Here is a 14,680-nt window from a genome sequence, read left to right on the forward strand (position 1 = left end):
TTTCTGTTCCTCGCTTGGCCAAGACACTTAACAGTAGTTTTTCTTTCTTCCTTTTAATCCTGAGCAGCTGAGTAATTGGAAAGCAATTGTGTCTGTCAAAAAGACTGGGAAACAAATTTTCTTTTAGATTTTTTCCCCTTCAGAGCTGAAATTTGTTTTCATTTCATAAAACTGAAATTAAAGGCTTTAAAAAAATATGTCCAGCTATTTTTACTTGGAAGGTTGATCATAGGTAAACCAGTTGGCACAATGCAACAATCAAATAGAATGGGGTTGATACCTTAAACTAACTCTGAATTACTCCAAAGTTATTTTTTCCCCACCCTTAGATTCTTGAGTCCCTGATCTGAAATTCTTGTATATAACCATCTTTCACTTAATCTGGCTCCAGATCAACGGAACAATTCTTGTTATAGAAACATAGAAACATAGAAGACTGACGGCATAAAAAGACCTCATGGTCCATCTAGTCTGCCCTTATATTATTTCCTGTGTTTTATCTTAGGATGGATATATGTTTATCCCAGGCATGTTTAAATTCGGTTACTGTGGATTTAGCAACCACGTCTGCTGGAAGTTTGTTCCAAGGATCTACTACTCTTTCAGTGAAATAATATTTTCTCACGTTGCTTTTGATCTTTCCCCCAACTAACTTCAGATTGTGTCCCCTTGTTCTTGTGTTCACTTTCCTATTAAAAACACTTCCCTCCTGAACCTTATTTAACCCTTTAACATATTTAAATGTTTCGATCATGTCCCCCCTTTTCCTTCTGTCCTCCAGACTATACAGATTGAGTTCATTAAGTCTTTCCTGATACGTTTTATGCTTAAGACCTTCCACCATTTTTGTAGCCCGTCTTTGGACCCGTTCAATTTTGTCAATATCTTTTTGTAGGTGAGGTCTCCAGAACTGAACACAGTATTCCAAATGTGGTTTCACCAGCACTCTATATAAGGGGATCACAATCTCCCTCTTCCTGCTTGTTATACCTCTAGCTATGCAGCCAAGCATCCTACTTGCTTTTCCTACTGCCTGACCACACTGCTCACCCATTTTGAGGCTGTCAGAAATCACTACCCCTAAATCCTTCTCTTCTGAAGTTTTTGCTAACACAGAACTGCCAATGCAATACTCAGATTGAGGATTCCTTTTCCCCAAGTGCATTACTTTACATTTGGAAACATTAAACTGCAGTTTCCATTGCTTTGACCATTTATCTAGTAAAGCTAAATCATTTACCATATTACAGACTCCTCCAGGAATATCAACCCTATTGCACACTTTAGAGTTATCGGCAAATAGGCAAACCTTCCCTACCAAACCTTCCCCTATGTCACTCACAAACATATTAAAAAGAATAGGACCCAGAACAGACCCTTGTGGCACACCGCTTGTAACCTGTCTCTGCTCAGAATACTCGCCATTAACAATAACTCTCTGATGTCTATGCTTCAGCCAGCTTGAAATCCACTGAACTATCCAGGGATTAAGTCCAATTGTTATGTATTTAGAGTAGTAATGTTTGCATGGGTAGGATGTAAAAATAATGTCCAATCAAGTACCCTCACATGGATTCTTGGAGAAATCGATTGAAGTTTTAATCAGTTAGCAGCTACAGTATATCTTCAAGGAAATCAACATGTCTGCTGGGTAAAAAGAGCAATTACATTGTTTTATAACAAGTCATGTCCATTTTGGATATGCACAGTACAGTCAGATACACATGAAAATGGGGACATTTTGCATCATGGTTATCTTGTTTCTCTAATCAAGATGAAAGCACCTACAAATACCTATGTTGATTGGACTGATTAAAATGTTTTTTTTATATTGACTTCTACACTTACTAAATAATAATTCCAATAAACTAGTTGTAAATGTACATTAGGATATAATGTTAATACCAGCACTTTTAAAAAGAGTTTGGGCCAGGAGTTTGACAGCCCTGTGGCAGTGAAATGTGCAGATGTGGAGATTTCATTGTCAAAAATAGAATTAATAATAATCTCAAAACAACTAGAGCACCACTTGAATACTATTGGCATAGTATACCTTGCAAAAGATAGCTTTACTTAGAACAGTTTAATCCTATGACAATACCTTGAACACCATGAAACAACAATATCTATCTATCTATCCCAAGTTCTTGGGGAAGACTCGGTAGGCAGATAAAAATGCCAAATACAGTGTGACAGGCTGACTATGCAACAAACTATCCTACTTTATTAAACTTCTATCCTGCCTGACTTCCAATGACTAGGCAGCTTACAACAACAGAAGAAATTACAATATAGTCAATAAAAAATAAAGATAAAAGATGGCAAACACAATGAAGAAAGGGGTCTCACTTATAGGCATAAGCACTAGTATAATGTAAAGACTTTTAAAAGGAAAAATAAAGGAAGGGGGAGTCAAAGAAAATGTATATCCTAAAATATATGGAGAAATTACAAAGGAGCAGCAGTACTTCTGATCTTCTTCATCAGAGATGTTAAGAGGAGTGAAGCAGAAAATAATCTATCCTTGAAATCCAAATGACCCTCAGTGTAGAAAGGTGGTAAAAACACTGCTGTTTTGTCAAGCTTTTGAAGTATGTCAAACTGTTTTAATTATACTTGTTGCTTTAATTGATTTCTATATGATATTACATGTGATATCTGAAGCAGGATATAAATTAAACAAATCAACATGAAGATTCAGAAATTGCTTGTCTTATTTTGCTGTGTATGCTGATTTTTTGAGTAAATCATTGAAACATTTCCTTGTTTATTTCCTTACAGATAATCCTCTTCTTATTGTGAGGCCACCAGGTAAGTATCAGTTTTGCTCTCTGGTGCTTTGTCATTGTCTCCTGAGAGTGACCTAGATTAAAGTTGTGATGTCTAACAGTGGATCCGTGATAGTTTTCAAGTGGGACATCACTAGCCTTTCAAATTACAGATGTTAGAGCAACTGGTCTGTAGTCATTCAGTTCCTTGATTGAGGGCTCCTTCAGCACTGGGATGATAGTGGAGCATTTGAAGCAAGAAGGAACCTGGCATATCTCTAGTGATGTGTTGAAGATTTGGGTGACGATGGGGCCCAATTGGTCAACACAGACTTTCAAGCAAGAAGGAGTTATCTTGTTTGGGCCTGATGCTTTTCCCAGTTTCTGTCTGTGAAATAGATCTTGCACTTCCTTTTCTGTGATCACCAGGGGTTGTGAACCCAATGGGATGGAATCAGTTGTAGAAGGCTTGGCTATTGTTGGTGTGTCTGAGATGGGAGTTGTGGAGATAGGTGGCTGTAATTTCCTTTCAAACCTGCAATAAAACACCCTCAGGTCATCTGCCAGTTGCTGATTTCCTTCTGCCTGGGAAGGTGGCTTGCCATAACCAGTGATATTTTTAAGAGTTCTCCACATGTTTTCTGGTTCATTTGTTGAGAACCGATTCTTTAGCTTTTCTGAATAGCTTCTTTTTACTGCTCAAATCTCCCTTGTGGTCTGCTCACGACGAAAGTCCGGGCGAAAAGGCCGAACTCGGAGCCTGCCAGCCCTTTTATAGGGCCAGCAGGCCCCGCCCGGACAACGTCATGATCAGACCACTCTGGTCTGATCATTTGGCCGAGATCTCGCGAAGCCTCATGAGATCTCGGCCAAAATTAAAATGGCGGCTGCCGCCGGTCTCCGTGTCCCCCGGGCCTCCTGCAAAATGTGCCAGGGGATGAAGACCACCGGCGGTATTCTGGTTCATTTGTTGAGAACCGATTCTTTAGCTTTTCTGAATCGCTTCTTTTTACTGTTCAAATCTCCCTTGTTAATACATTTCTGGCCTGATTATACAGCATTTTATCACCTTTTCTATAGGCTTCCTCTTTGGAATGACGTAGCTGCTTAAGTTTAGTTGTGAACCAAAGTTTGTTATTCCTGTACATTCACAATGCCTGGTCGGTACACATAGATCTTCAAGGAAGCTGACATATGATGTTACAGTATCTGTGAGTTCATCAGGCCTGCAGAAGTATCTTTAAAAATAATCCAATCAGTGCAAGCCTGGAGTGGACAATACTCAGCAGTGGGCTATGAGCCAGAATGCTAAATTGAGCTCACCGCCGCGGCTCGTAAGTTCTTGTGGAGCCAGCGCGATTTTGCTGTTGCACCTGTGGAAGTATCAAAATCACACACGGAGCCGTAGGTAAAACCTCGCTGAAACACAGGCACACCTGCGGCTCCATGCACGATTTTGCTACCTCCACAGGTACAGCAGCAAAATTGCACTGGCCCCGCAAGAACTTACGAGTCACGTCTGCAAGCGCAATTTAGCGTTCCGGCCGTAGCCCACCGCTGACTATACTCCAAAAAAACTCCAAAGCATTTATCAGCTCTTGGAGTAGAAGAAGAATAAAATTCTATGTCTGTCTGTCAAAATTAGTAAATAATATTTCAGGCTAGTGACTTCCGTGTGTTCACTATAGTTCTAGAAGTGATTTAGATTAGAATATTGAAGTGCATCTTTACTTACACAATTCAAGACAATGCCAGCTTAGATTAACCACTTGACATTCAATACATTTTTAGCACAGTGTTATTGTACAATGGATTAAAATTATGTCTTGGAATCGTAATTTGTTCCTGAGTTTTCATGTTTAATATTTAAAATGCAGAAAGTGCCAAATAACTCTTGTGAGCTGCTTTTGAGTGCATAAGAGAAACCATATGGTTGGCTTCACAACAGCAACTGGCACTTCTTTATGGGAAACCACGCTGCTGATGAACAGTGCAGGAATGTGGAATGTTTGTGATCCAGATTCATTGTGTAGGTCTCTTTCTTCTTTCCTTTTTCTCCTACTCCTCCTTTTTCCAATAACATTGTGGCTGAAAGGCTAGGAAAAGTGAGAAGCTTGATGTAGACATTTCAGTCAGAGCTCAATGGGCTTACCTTTGCATGTTATTCCTCATTTGATGGGTGCTTATAGGATTATGCCTTTTTTCAAGTTGAAAAGAATCTATTAAAGAAAAGGCCAAATAGTGCTTTGGTAGGTGTTTCCCCTCCTTTTAAAATAATATGGTTTTGGTGCCACGAGACAACTGACACCAGTGTAAGAGATCAGAGAATATAAGGAAAGCTCATATTTTAGAAGCAAAAGCCATTGTAGGCAAGAAGGCATTTTTATGTGTTTTTATATCATCTGCTAGGGAACCTCCTAAATCAGATGGAAGTATTTTGTGCAAATTAACCTAATGAATTCCTGCAGGTAGTGCAACTAGTGATCGCTCCCACACACATAGACTACCGTGAATTTTAAGGCTGAGAAGGCAGTTCTTTAGTGCTTTCTTTAGTACTGAAACACTGTAATTATTTTAAATATATACAGTGTTCCCTCGATTTTCGCGGGTTCGAACTTCGTGAAACGTCTATACCACGGGTTTTCAAAAATATTAATTAAAAAATACTTTGCAGTTTTTTCCCCTATACCATGGTTTTTCACGCCCGATGATGTCATATGTCATTGCCAAACTTTCGTCTGCCTTTAAAAAACATTTTTTAAAATAAATTTTAATAAATAAACATGGTGAGTAATAATCTAAATGGTTACTTAGGGAATGGGAAATTGTAATTTAGGGGTTTAAAGTGTTAAGGGAAGGCTTGGGATACTGTTCATAGCCAAAAATAGTGTATTTACTTCCGCATCTCTATTTCGCGGAAATTCGACTTTCGCGGGCGGTCTCGGAACGCATCCCACGTGAAAATCGAGGGAACACTGTATTAGGAGAGTCCATTGGTGCTTAAGTTTACAAGTCGTAGCACACAGGTTGTAAAATAAGGACAGTTGCTTTCAAAAAGATAAATAATTCCTATTATCTTTTGGAGCATATTGAGAGTACCAGATTTTGCTGTGACTAAAATCTGGTACTGTGTTCTGATTTGTGGTGCCCAGATTGTGGTTTGCTATGTAACATTCATACTTTGAATGAGGGAAAAATATATGTGTCTCCGGATAAAGTTGCGGGATCCAAACTGGGTTGATCACTAGGATCAGAAGTTTAGTTTTCTGAGATTTTGGACTTGTGCTGGAGCCCATCCTCAGGGAACTTCTCTCTAATAGAATGGGCTATTCAGATTTATTATTATTATTCATTCAGATTTCTTCCAGACATTTTGCAGTGATAGAGAGAGCCACAATGAATCGAAACAAAAGGCTTCTTCAGCATTTAGTAACCTAGTTCTACTTATAGCAACATGTTTGCACCATCACTTCCAAATCAAAGTAAATCTGTTTTAGTAAATTGTGTAATGGTCTGGTCAAGTAGTAACATTTAGTAAGTTATTGCTAAGTTGCTGTTGTTTTAATATTATCACATTTCATAGTCAAGCCTTTAATCTGTTTTGTAGGTGGTGAACCCATCTGGATCCCATTCAATTTTAAATACGATCCCACATATTCAGAATGCAGTGGGAAACAATATGTGAAACGGACATGGTACAGGAAATTTGTAGGTGTCGTCCTTTGTAATTCATTGAGATACAAGATTTACCTCAGTGATGATCTAAGAGGTATGTATTTGGGTCACCTGGCAGTGCTGAAGTAAGATATAGTACGAATCTCAAAAAAAAAAATGATTACCTTGCATGATTAAAATGTATCTGAGCTATTGGCTAGCATACAGTAAATAGATCAGTCTTTTTCCTATTTGAGATATATATTGAAAAACACTTTGGATTGTCTCCTACTCTGTTTTAATAATTTGAGGAAATCTGAAATTCTATTGCTTGAAAACTATCCATTTAGGTGAGTGAGATGCAGCGGGAAGGGGGGAAGACTATATTTTGCAGTGGAGTACCTTGTGTTGTGGCTGATCCATGTCCGGCTCGGCTGGTCATGGATTTGGAGGACCAGGAGACGGATGTGTATTGATATCCTAGGCCAGTATTCTTGTCACCTGAATCCGAGAGTGAGATTTATGTGGAGTTTGAGACTGAGAATCAACTAGAGACTGTAGTACCCCTAGTTATGGTATTGACTGAGTCAGAGAAGGAAGATAAATTAGAGGACGAGCCCATGTTAGACGCCAGAGTGAGGAGAACTAAGTCTAGACAAGAATATCTGAAAAGAATGGGGTCTTGGCATTACTAGTTCTAGGGAACACTTGGCCACACCTTGTCCTATATAAGGGACAGTCTGGGGATAAGTGGGCATGGCGAACAACATTAGCAAAAATCATGGCCATGTGTGAGCTCCGGAGTTCCAGGAGCACTTTATGCTTTAAGATCGCTCTAACACAAGAAATCTCCATACGTGAAAAGACTCTGGAGAAACTTTAAGTTCAGTTGATTGACAGAATCACTTCAAATGAATTTTTCCCTAATGAGTTTGGGCTTCCGGCTCAGGACCTGTTCTTATCTCAGAGACAATTAAGCTGGGAACATTGCCACTAATTTTGATTTGATTCTATTAATTATTTTTTACCTGGATGTTTTAATAGCAATGTACTTTTATAAAAGACCCTCTGAGTGTGTGTGTGCCTTTTATTCTGATCGATGACCCATCCAGACAGAACACCTTCCTCGCCTGGGCAAGGAATGCCTGCAGATTTTCCTCTTGTTAAAATTATGGTTTGTGTCCCCTTGCAAAAAGAAATAAGCCTGTGTCTTAGTAGGTTATTGGGTCACTCCATAATGCTTTGCTTTGAACAATGCTACACCCTAAGTAGGATCATTCAAAACAATGGATGTACCCTTTGCTGCATAATACAAAATATCAATTCAGTCTCAATCTATTCAGTTTTGGAAATTTGGAGATTTTTCATTTCCTCACAACTTTAAAAATCAAAGAAATACTGCTCCATTTTAAGCAACTGCATGAAGAGATGTTGTAATATTTTAACTCGGATCTTAATGGAGACAGTGCCACCTTTTTAAAAAAAGAAACATATCAGAACATGACCAAGAAGCAATAATCATGTTTTAACTTTTAAATCATTATAGAAAACATTTTAAATGGGTTATTTTTAGGGGGAAATGCTTAAAATAGCATGCATGTAACTTAGAAGTGATTTTTTAAAAGTACAGTCGAAATGTGTAGGCCTTAAGGATTTGCACATGGGGAAAAACACAGTATGGGAATAAACTTATTTACACATCTCAAATTTTAATTCTCAGATGTGGGTCAGTTGAATGAGGGAGAGAAGTATTTCTCCATGCATTTATACATGGTTATTTGTACCATCTTTTTCTGTTTTATGTGGAATAAAAATTCTGCTACCTCAGTTTAGTGCAAGTTCTTAATTATATACACATGAATTGTTTCTAATTCATTGAAAAAAAAGGTAACCACAATGCCAAAAGACCGCTGCCAGCCCAATGGCAAATGTGACACTAGAAGGCAAGAGAACTTTAACTGTGATTCTCAACCAACTATTTTTGACCGAATGCAAGAATTTTGGCAAGCTGCCCAGAGTCCTTCAGGAATTGGGCGGCATAGAAATACAATAAATAAATAAATAATAAATAAGGACTGCTGGCTCACTTTCATACTGTGCCAGTGGGTTATTTCACTATTATTTACAGAAATTCATAAATGTAATAAATAAGTTGCTACCAACGAAGAGGCAGAAGATTATCCTCTGGATTTATACCAGTCTTGGTTTATTTATTTATTTATTTATTGGATTTGTATGCCGCCCCTCTCCAGAGACTCGGGGCGGCTAACAGCGACAATAAAACAGTGTACAATAGTAATTTGGTATTGATGATTAAAAATCAATTGCTGCAAACTCATTCTAAGTGCTTTTCTTTCTTTTTTAAAAATAATCTTTATTAAGTTTCTACATATGAAAAAAGAAAGAAAAACAATTTAAGCAAACAGAACATGCAAAGAAAAGAAAGAAAGAAAGAAAAATAAGATAGACAGACAAATGAGCATAGAAACTTAAACAACATATGAAACTTATTCAATTTCAGTGGTGTTCTCATCAATTAATATTTTCTTTCACTACGTACATATATTTATTTGTTATATAAAAGACATAATTTCATCTCTTTCAAGCCACCTAATATTAGGTATTTGTATCTAGCGTGTGGAATTATGGGTGTTTTCTTTAGTTCTGTATATTATGTTGTATTCATTTTGGATATTTCTGAGGAAGATAAGGATTCGTTTTTAGGGTTTTTGTTTTCTATCGATTTATGGTACAATGTTTCTATATTTTCACAAAAGAAAGGAGTGCCTAGCTTTGCATTTCCTTTCATTTTTTATGTATTTTTCCTATTTAAGCCATTTGTACCAATTTTCCCATATTTTGTAGAATTCAGATTTATCTTTTTCCTGTAATTCCAAAGTCATTTTGGTCATTCCGCACACACAAGGACCTTAATTATAAAGCTTAAAGTTGTAGGGGCTGTTTCCGTTTTTCAATTCTGTGCCTATAGCAGTCTTGCTGCCACTATAATATGAAGGATTATTTATCTTCATTTTTAAATTTCTGCCTTGCAATACTTAGAAGGAAAAAAACAGGTTTTAGAAGGATTGTTTGTGCCACAATTTGCTCTAGAAAAAAATTGATTTTGCGCCAAATTTTTTTTGCAACTGGACAAGTACACTATAGATGGTAATTCTAAGCTTTTCACTCTCCTCACTTTTTCTTCCCCAGATACATTTTACAGCATTGGGGATAGTTGGGGAAGAGGTGAAGATCACTGTCAGTTTGTAGATTCACACCTGGATGGACGGACAGGACCACAGACTTATGTGAATGCTCTGCCACCTATTCAAGGTAAAAACAAGTGCAACATTAATTTGATGAAGATTTCCATTGCATATCTATCTATCTATCTATCTATCTATCTATCTATCTATCTATCTATCTATATCTATCTATCTATCTATCTATCTATCTATCTGCTTTCTTTCTTTCTTTCTTTCTTTCTTTCTTTCTTTCTTTCTTTCTTTCTTTCTTTCTTGCTTGCTTGCTTGCTTGCTTGCTTGCTTGCTTGCTTGCTTGCTTGCTTGCTTGCTTGCTTGCTTGCTTGCGTTCTTGCTTGCTTGCTTGACTTCTATGCTGCCCAATCCCGAAGGACTCAGGCCGGCTTACAACAGTATAAAATACAAAAGCAATAAAAAGAAGTCAAATATAAAATCTGAGTTATAAAACCTTAATTAAAAACCCTAATAAACATGATAAGCTAACCCAACATGTATATGAAACATTCATACAATTTGCCCATGGCTGTTTATTTATTTATTTATTTATTACTTAGATTTGTATGCCGCCCCTCTCCGAAGACTCGGGGCAGCTCACAACACGTGGAAACAAATCATAAATAATCTGACAGATTTAAAATATTTAAAGATTTTAAAAAGACCCCATATACTAACAGACGTACACACAAGCATGCCATATATAAATTAAACATGCCCAGGGGGAGATGTTTCAGTTCCCCCATGCCTGACGGCAAAGGTCGGTTTTAAGGAGTTTACGGAAGGCAGGAAGAGTAGGGGCAGTTCTAATCTCTGGGGGGAGTTGGTTCCAGAGGGCCGGTGCCGCCACAGAGAAGGCTCTTCCCCTGGGGCCCGCCAACCGACATTGTTTAGTTGACGGGACCTGGAGAAGGCCCACTCTGTGGGACCTAATCGGTCGCTGGGATTCGTGCGGCAGGAGGCGGTCTCGGAGATATTCTGGTCCGATGCCATGAAGGGCTTTAAAGGTCATAACCAACACTTTGAATTGTGACCGGAAACTGATCGGCAGCCAATGCAGACTGCGGAGTGATGGTGAAACATGGGCATACCTAGGTAAGCCCATGACTGCTCTCGCAGCTGCATTCTGCACGATCTGAAGTTTCTGAACACTTTTCAGAGGTAGCCCCATGTAGAGAGCATTACAGTAGTCGAACCTCGAGGTGATGAGGGCATGAGTGACTGTGAGCAATGAGTCCCGGTCCAGATAGGGCCGCAACTGGTGCACCAGGCGAACCTGGGCAAACGCCCCCCTCGCCACAGCTGAGAGATGGTTTTCTAATGTGAGCTGTGGATCGAGGAGGACGCCCAAGTTGCGGACCCTCTCTGAGGGGGGCAATGATTCCCCCCCCCCAGGGTGATGGATGGATAGATGGGATTGTCCTTGGGAGGCAGAACCCACAGCCACTCTGTCTTATCCAGGTTGAGTTTGAGTCTATTGACACCCATCCAGGCCCCAACAGCCTCCAGGCACCGGCACATCACTTCCACCGCTTCGTTGACTGGGCATGGGGTGGAGATGTAAAGCTGGGTATCATCGGCATATTGATGATACCTCACCCCATGTCCTTGGATGATCTCACCCAGCGGTTTCATGTAGATGTTGAATAGCAGGGGGGAGAGGACCAACCCCTGAGGTACCCCACAAGGGAGCGACCTCGGAGCCGACCTCTGACCCCCCACTAACACCGACTGCGACCGGCCAGAGAGGTAGGAGGAGAACCACTGAAGAACAGTGCCTCCCACTCCCAACCCCTCCAGCCGTCGCAGAAGGATACCATGGTTGATGGTATCGAAAGCCGCTGAGAGGTCAAGAAGCACCAGGACAGAGGATAAACCCCTGTCCCGGGCCCGCCAGAGATCATCCATCAACGCGACCAAAGCGGTTTCCGTACTGTAACCGGGCCTGAAGCCTGACTGCTGGGGACTGCTGTTGTTGATTCATGGCCCCCAGGCCTGTCGGCAAAGCCAGGTCTTCGTAGCCTTACAGAAAGCCAATAGGGTGGGAGCAGTACGGACATCAGGGACGAGTTGATTCCATAGAGCCGGGGCGGCAACAGAGAAGACCCTTTCCCGCAGTCCCACCAAGCTGCATTGCTTACTCTGTGTGCTCTTATAGGTCTCTGGGAAGTATACGGCAAGAGACGGTCACATAAATACAAGTTGTAAAATAAAGGCAGATTGTGCCCAAAAACTATGCTTTTGTAATACCTAAGTTGGACTTTCTCTTCCCAGGTCTCCCAACACATCAGCAAATGTGTTGAGGCAGTTCAGTATTAAAAGCCATTCTTCCCACAAGGTGTTCTCTAAATCTATTGGGATGCAAGGAGGTAAATTGCTGGGAGGCAGAGGCCAAATGGTGGGGGTGTATAAGACGCACCCAGGTTTTCACCCTCTTTAGGGGAATAAAAAGATGCGTCTTATACTCTGAAAAATACAGTAAATTAACTAATGGTTGAACTAAAATTAAAAGTATTTGCTCTAGAAAAAAAATGATTTTGCGCCAAATTAACTAATGGTTGAACTAAAATTAAAAGTATTAAATGTTGTGGTTAGCTCTGGCCCAGCTCCTGCCCCAAGGAATGTGGAGGTGGAGGTGGGGGAGACATCCACATAGTGTAGGTCTGTTTTGCTCCCAGTAGAATCTGCCGACGAAGTCTCCTCTGACCAAGGAAGCGTGAGTGACAGGGAAGAGGGGAGTTTGGCAGACAGCCCAGGAGGAGATCAGTCATCTGTATCATCCCTGGATTCTGAATAAGAATTAATGACACATCCATGCATGCATAGTGATGCATAGGAGACAACAACTGAAGGATTATTACAAGAGAAAATGAGGCCACCTGTGGTTGGGTGGGGCTGCTGTAATTAGTGCTGCCAAACTCCTCTCTTCCCTGTCATTCACGCTTCCTTGGTCAGAGGAGGCTTCATCGGCAGATTCCATCGGGAGCAAAACAGGCCTGCGGCATGTGGATGTTTCCCCCACATCCATCTGCACATTCCTTGGGGCAGGAGCTGGGCCAGAGCTAACCACAACAGTGTGTACCAGAAAATCCCTTTGACATTTAAAAAGGGAGCTGTTTCTGTTTTTCTGTTTATAAAAACTTTTGGGCTTTTCCTTTTATCGTGTGGTGTATGTCTTCCTGGACTAATTACCCTGTAATTACGGGCGTTTGAGACACACCGGCAAAACATTAAGTAAAAGTAATAAAGTGATTATATCACTCTGCTACGGTTAAGATACTAACTTGAATATTTTGGTTCCTTCAGGCTATTATCGCCAGTATCGACAAGAGCCTGTATCATTTGGACGCATTGGATATATGACACCCTATTACTACGTGGGCTGGTATGAGTGTGGTGTAACAATTCCAGGGAAGTGGTAGCCGTGTTGCGGTCCTCTGCAGATCTTAATCACAACTGTTGAACAACTACCATTGAAGGACTTGGAGCAACTGCATCTGGGAATGAAAGTAAATGAAAAAAATCCCTCAAAGAAGAAACACGAGAAGCTCACTGGAACTCAATGATGCCCTTATCCTAAATCAATGGTGCTGCTTGGTTATTTTGCTTCAGGACATATATAGGATGAATTTGGGGTTGTCCTGCCTTTTTTCTCCTTGGTTGTAATAGGCCTGGAAATGTAACTGAAATGAGCAGTTATCTATGCTCAGTGAAGCCTAATATATTTGATTAACCACACAGAAAGAAATGGAATTGTGATATATCTTGCAAGATGACTTAAGCATGCTGTGCTTGCATTATGGAATGTTAACCACTTTCCACTGCTATTAATAGAATTCTTTGTTGTTATCCACTTTGGGTTGTGAGCTTTAGAATGTTGGCTTACAAGCTGCACTATGTTACAAAACACGCCTGGAAACCAAATGGGAGGGTTGCTCACAACTACTTCTGGGGTTTTGCACATGGCTGAACGAAATATCAGGTCGCTCTGTAAATTCAGCTAGCCCAAACAATCAACAACCAGTACAGTCTGGTTGCAGAAATAATTTTTTTAAAACTGAGAGTTTTGTAAAGAAAATAATTTAGATAAATATGTTTATGGGTTAATGTTTATGTAAAAGGTGCTATTCATAACAGATCTTCTGAAAATATTCTGTGAAAAAATATACTATGCACAATACATTAATTGCATATGACTCGGGTTTTTATTGTTGTGGATGATGTTGAACTCTTGTGAAACAGAAAACGTAGAAAAGGGAGGAAAAGGGGGGGGAGGAAAATTTCAGCATCAAATTCTGAGCATGGCATGTTTCAGCTGTCGGAGTAACGTTTTACAGAAGCTAGCCCACCCAGATATCCACAGTAGCCAACCAGCTTGTCTCAGACCAGGATATCAGGAACCTTTATCCTGAAGATAATTGAAGACACTTACTGCAGAGTTTCTTAGGAAAATATTTACAGTACTCTTTGGTAGAAAACCTACACTAACTATTTTCATTGTAGCTCACTAGTAGTTAATATACAATTCTCTAACTACTATTCTCAGTTACAATATATAGCTACAATTCTTAATCCATTACAAACCACCTAATTTACAAGCCACTCTAAACTAAGCCAAAATACCTTCAAGCCAAGCCACACGCCACACCTAGGCAAAGGTGCATTATGTTACTTTTGTCAGCCAATCAGACCACACCACAATTTGCATATTCACCATGACTGGGTACTGTATTTATTTATTTATTTATTATTTGGATTTGTATGCTGCCCCTCTCCGAAGACTCGGGGCGGCTCACAACAAGTGAAAAAAACAATCCAATACATAATCCAATTAATTAAAATATTAAAAGTTTTTTAAAAAAACAAAAAACCCTATACTAACATACACACACACAAGCATACCATGTATAAATTAAGCGGGCCCAGGGGGAGATGTTTAGTTTCCCCATGCCTGACGGCAAAGGTGGGTTTTGAGAAGTTTACGGAAGGCAGGAAGAGTAG

General features: G+C 39.8%; 1 protein-coding gene across 1 annotated transcript in view; it reads left to right on the forward strand.

The window, feature by feature from the left end:
• The window catches only part of FNDC1 (fibronectin type III domain containing 1), an 89,162-nt gene extending 75,297 nt beyond the window's left edge, over positions 1-13,865 (forward strand). Inside the window, exons 17-20 of the mRNA XM_070733770.1 lie at positions 2,782-2,811; positions 6,376-6,537; positions 9,633-9,755; positions 12,986-13,865. Coding sequence (XP_070589871.1) covers positions 2,782-2,811; positions 6,376-6,537; positions 9,633-9,755; positions 12,986-13,101 — 431 coding nt within the window. The 3' untranslated portion in view covers positions 13,102-13,865. The remainder of the gene's footprint in view (positions 1-2,781; positions 2,812-6,375; positions 6,538-9,632; positions 9,756-12,985) is intronic.
• The last annotated feature ends 815 nt before the right edge of the window (positions 13,866-14,680 follow it).

The sequence above is a fragment of the Erythrolamprus reginae genome, chromosome 1 (assembly GCF_031021105.1).
Source record: "Erythrolamprus reginae isolate rEryReg1 chromosome 1, rEryReg1.hap1, whole genome shotgun sequence".
NCBI lineage: Eukaryota > Metazoa > Chordata > Lepidosauria > Squamata > Dipsadidae > Erythrolamprus > Erythrolamprus reginae.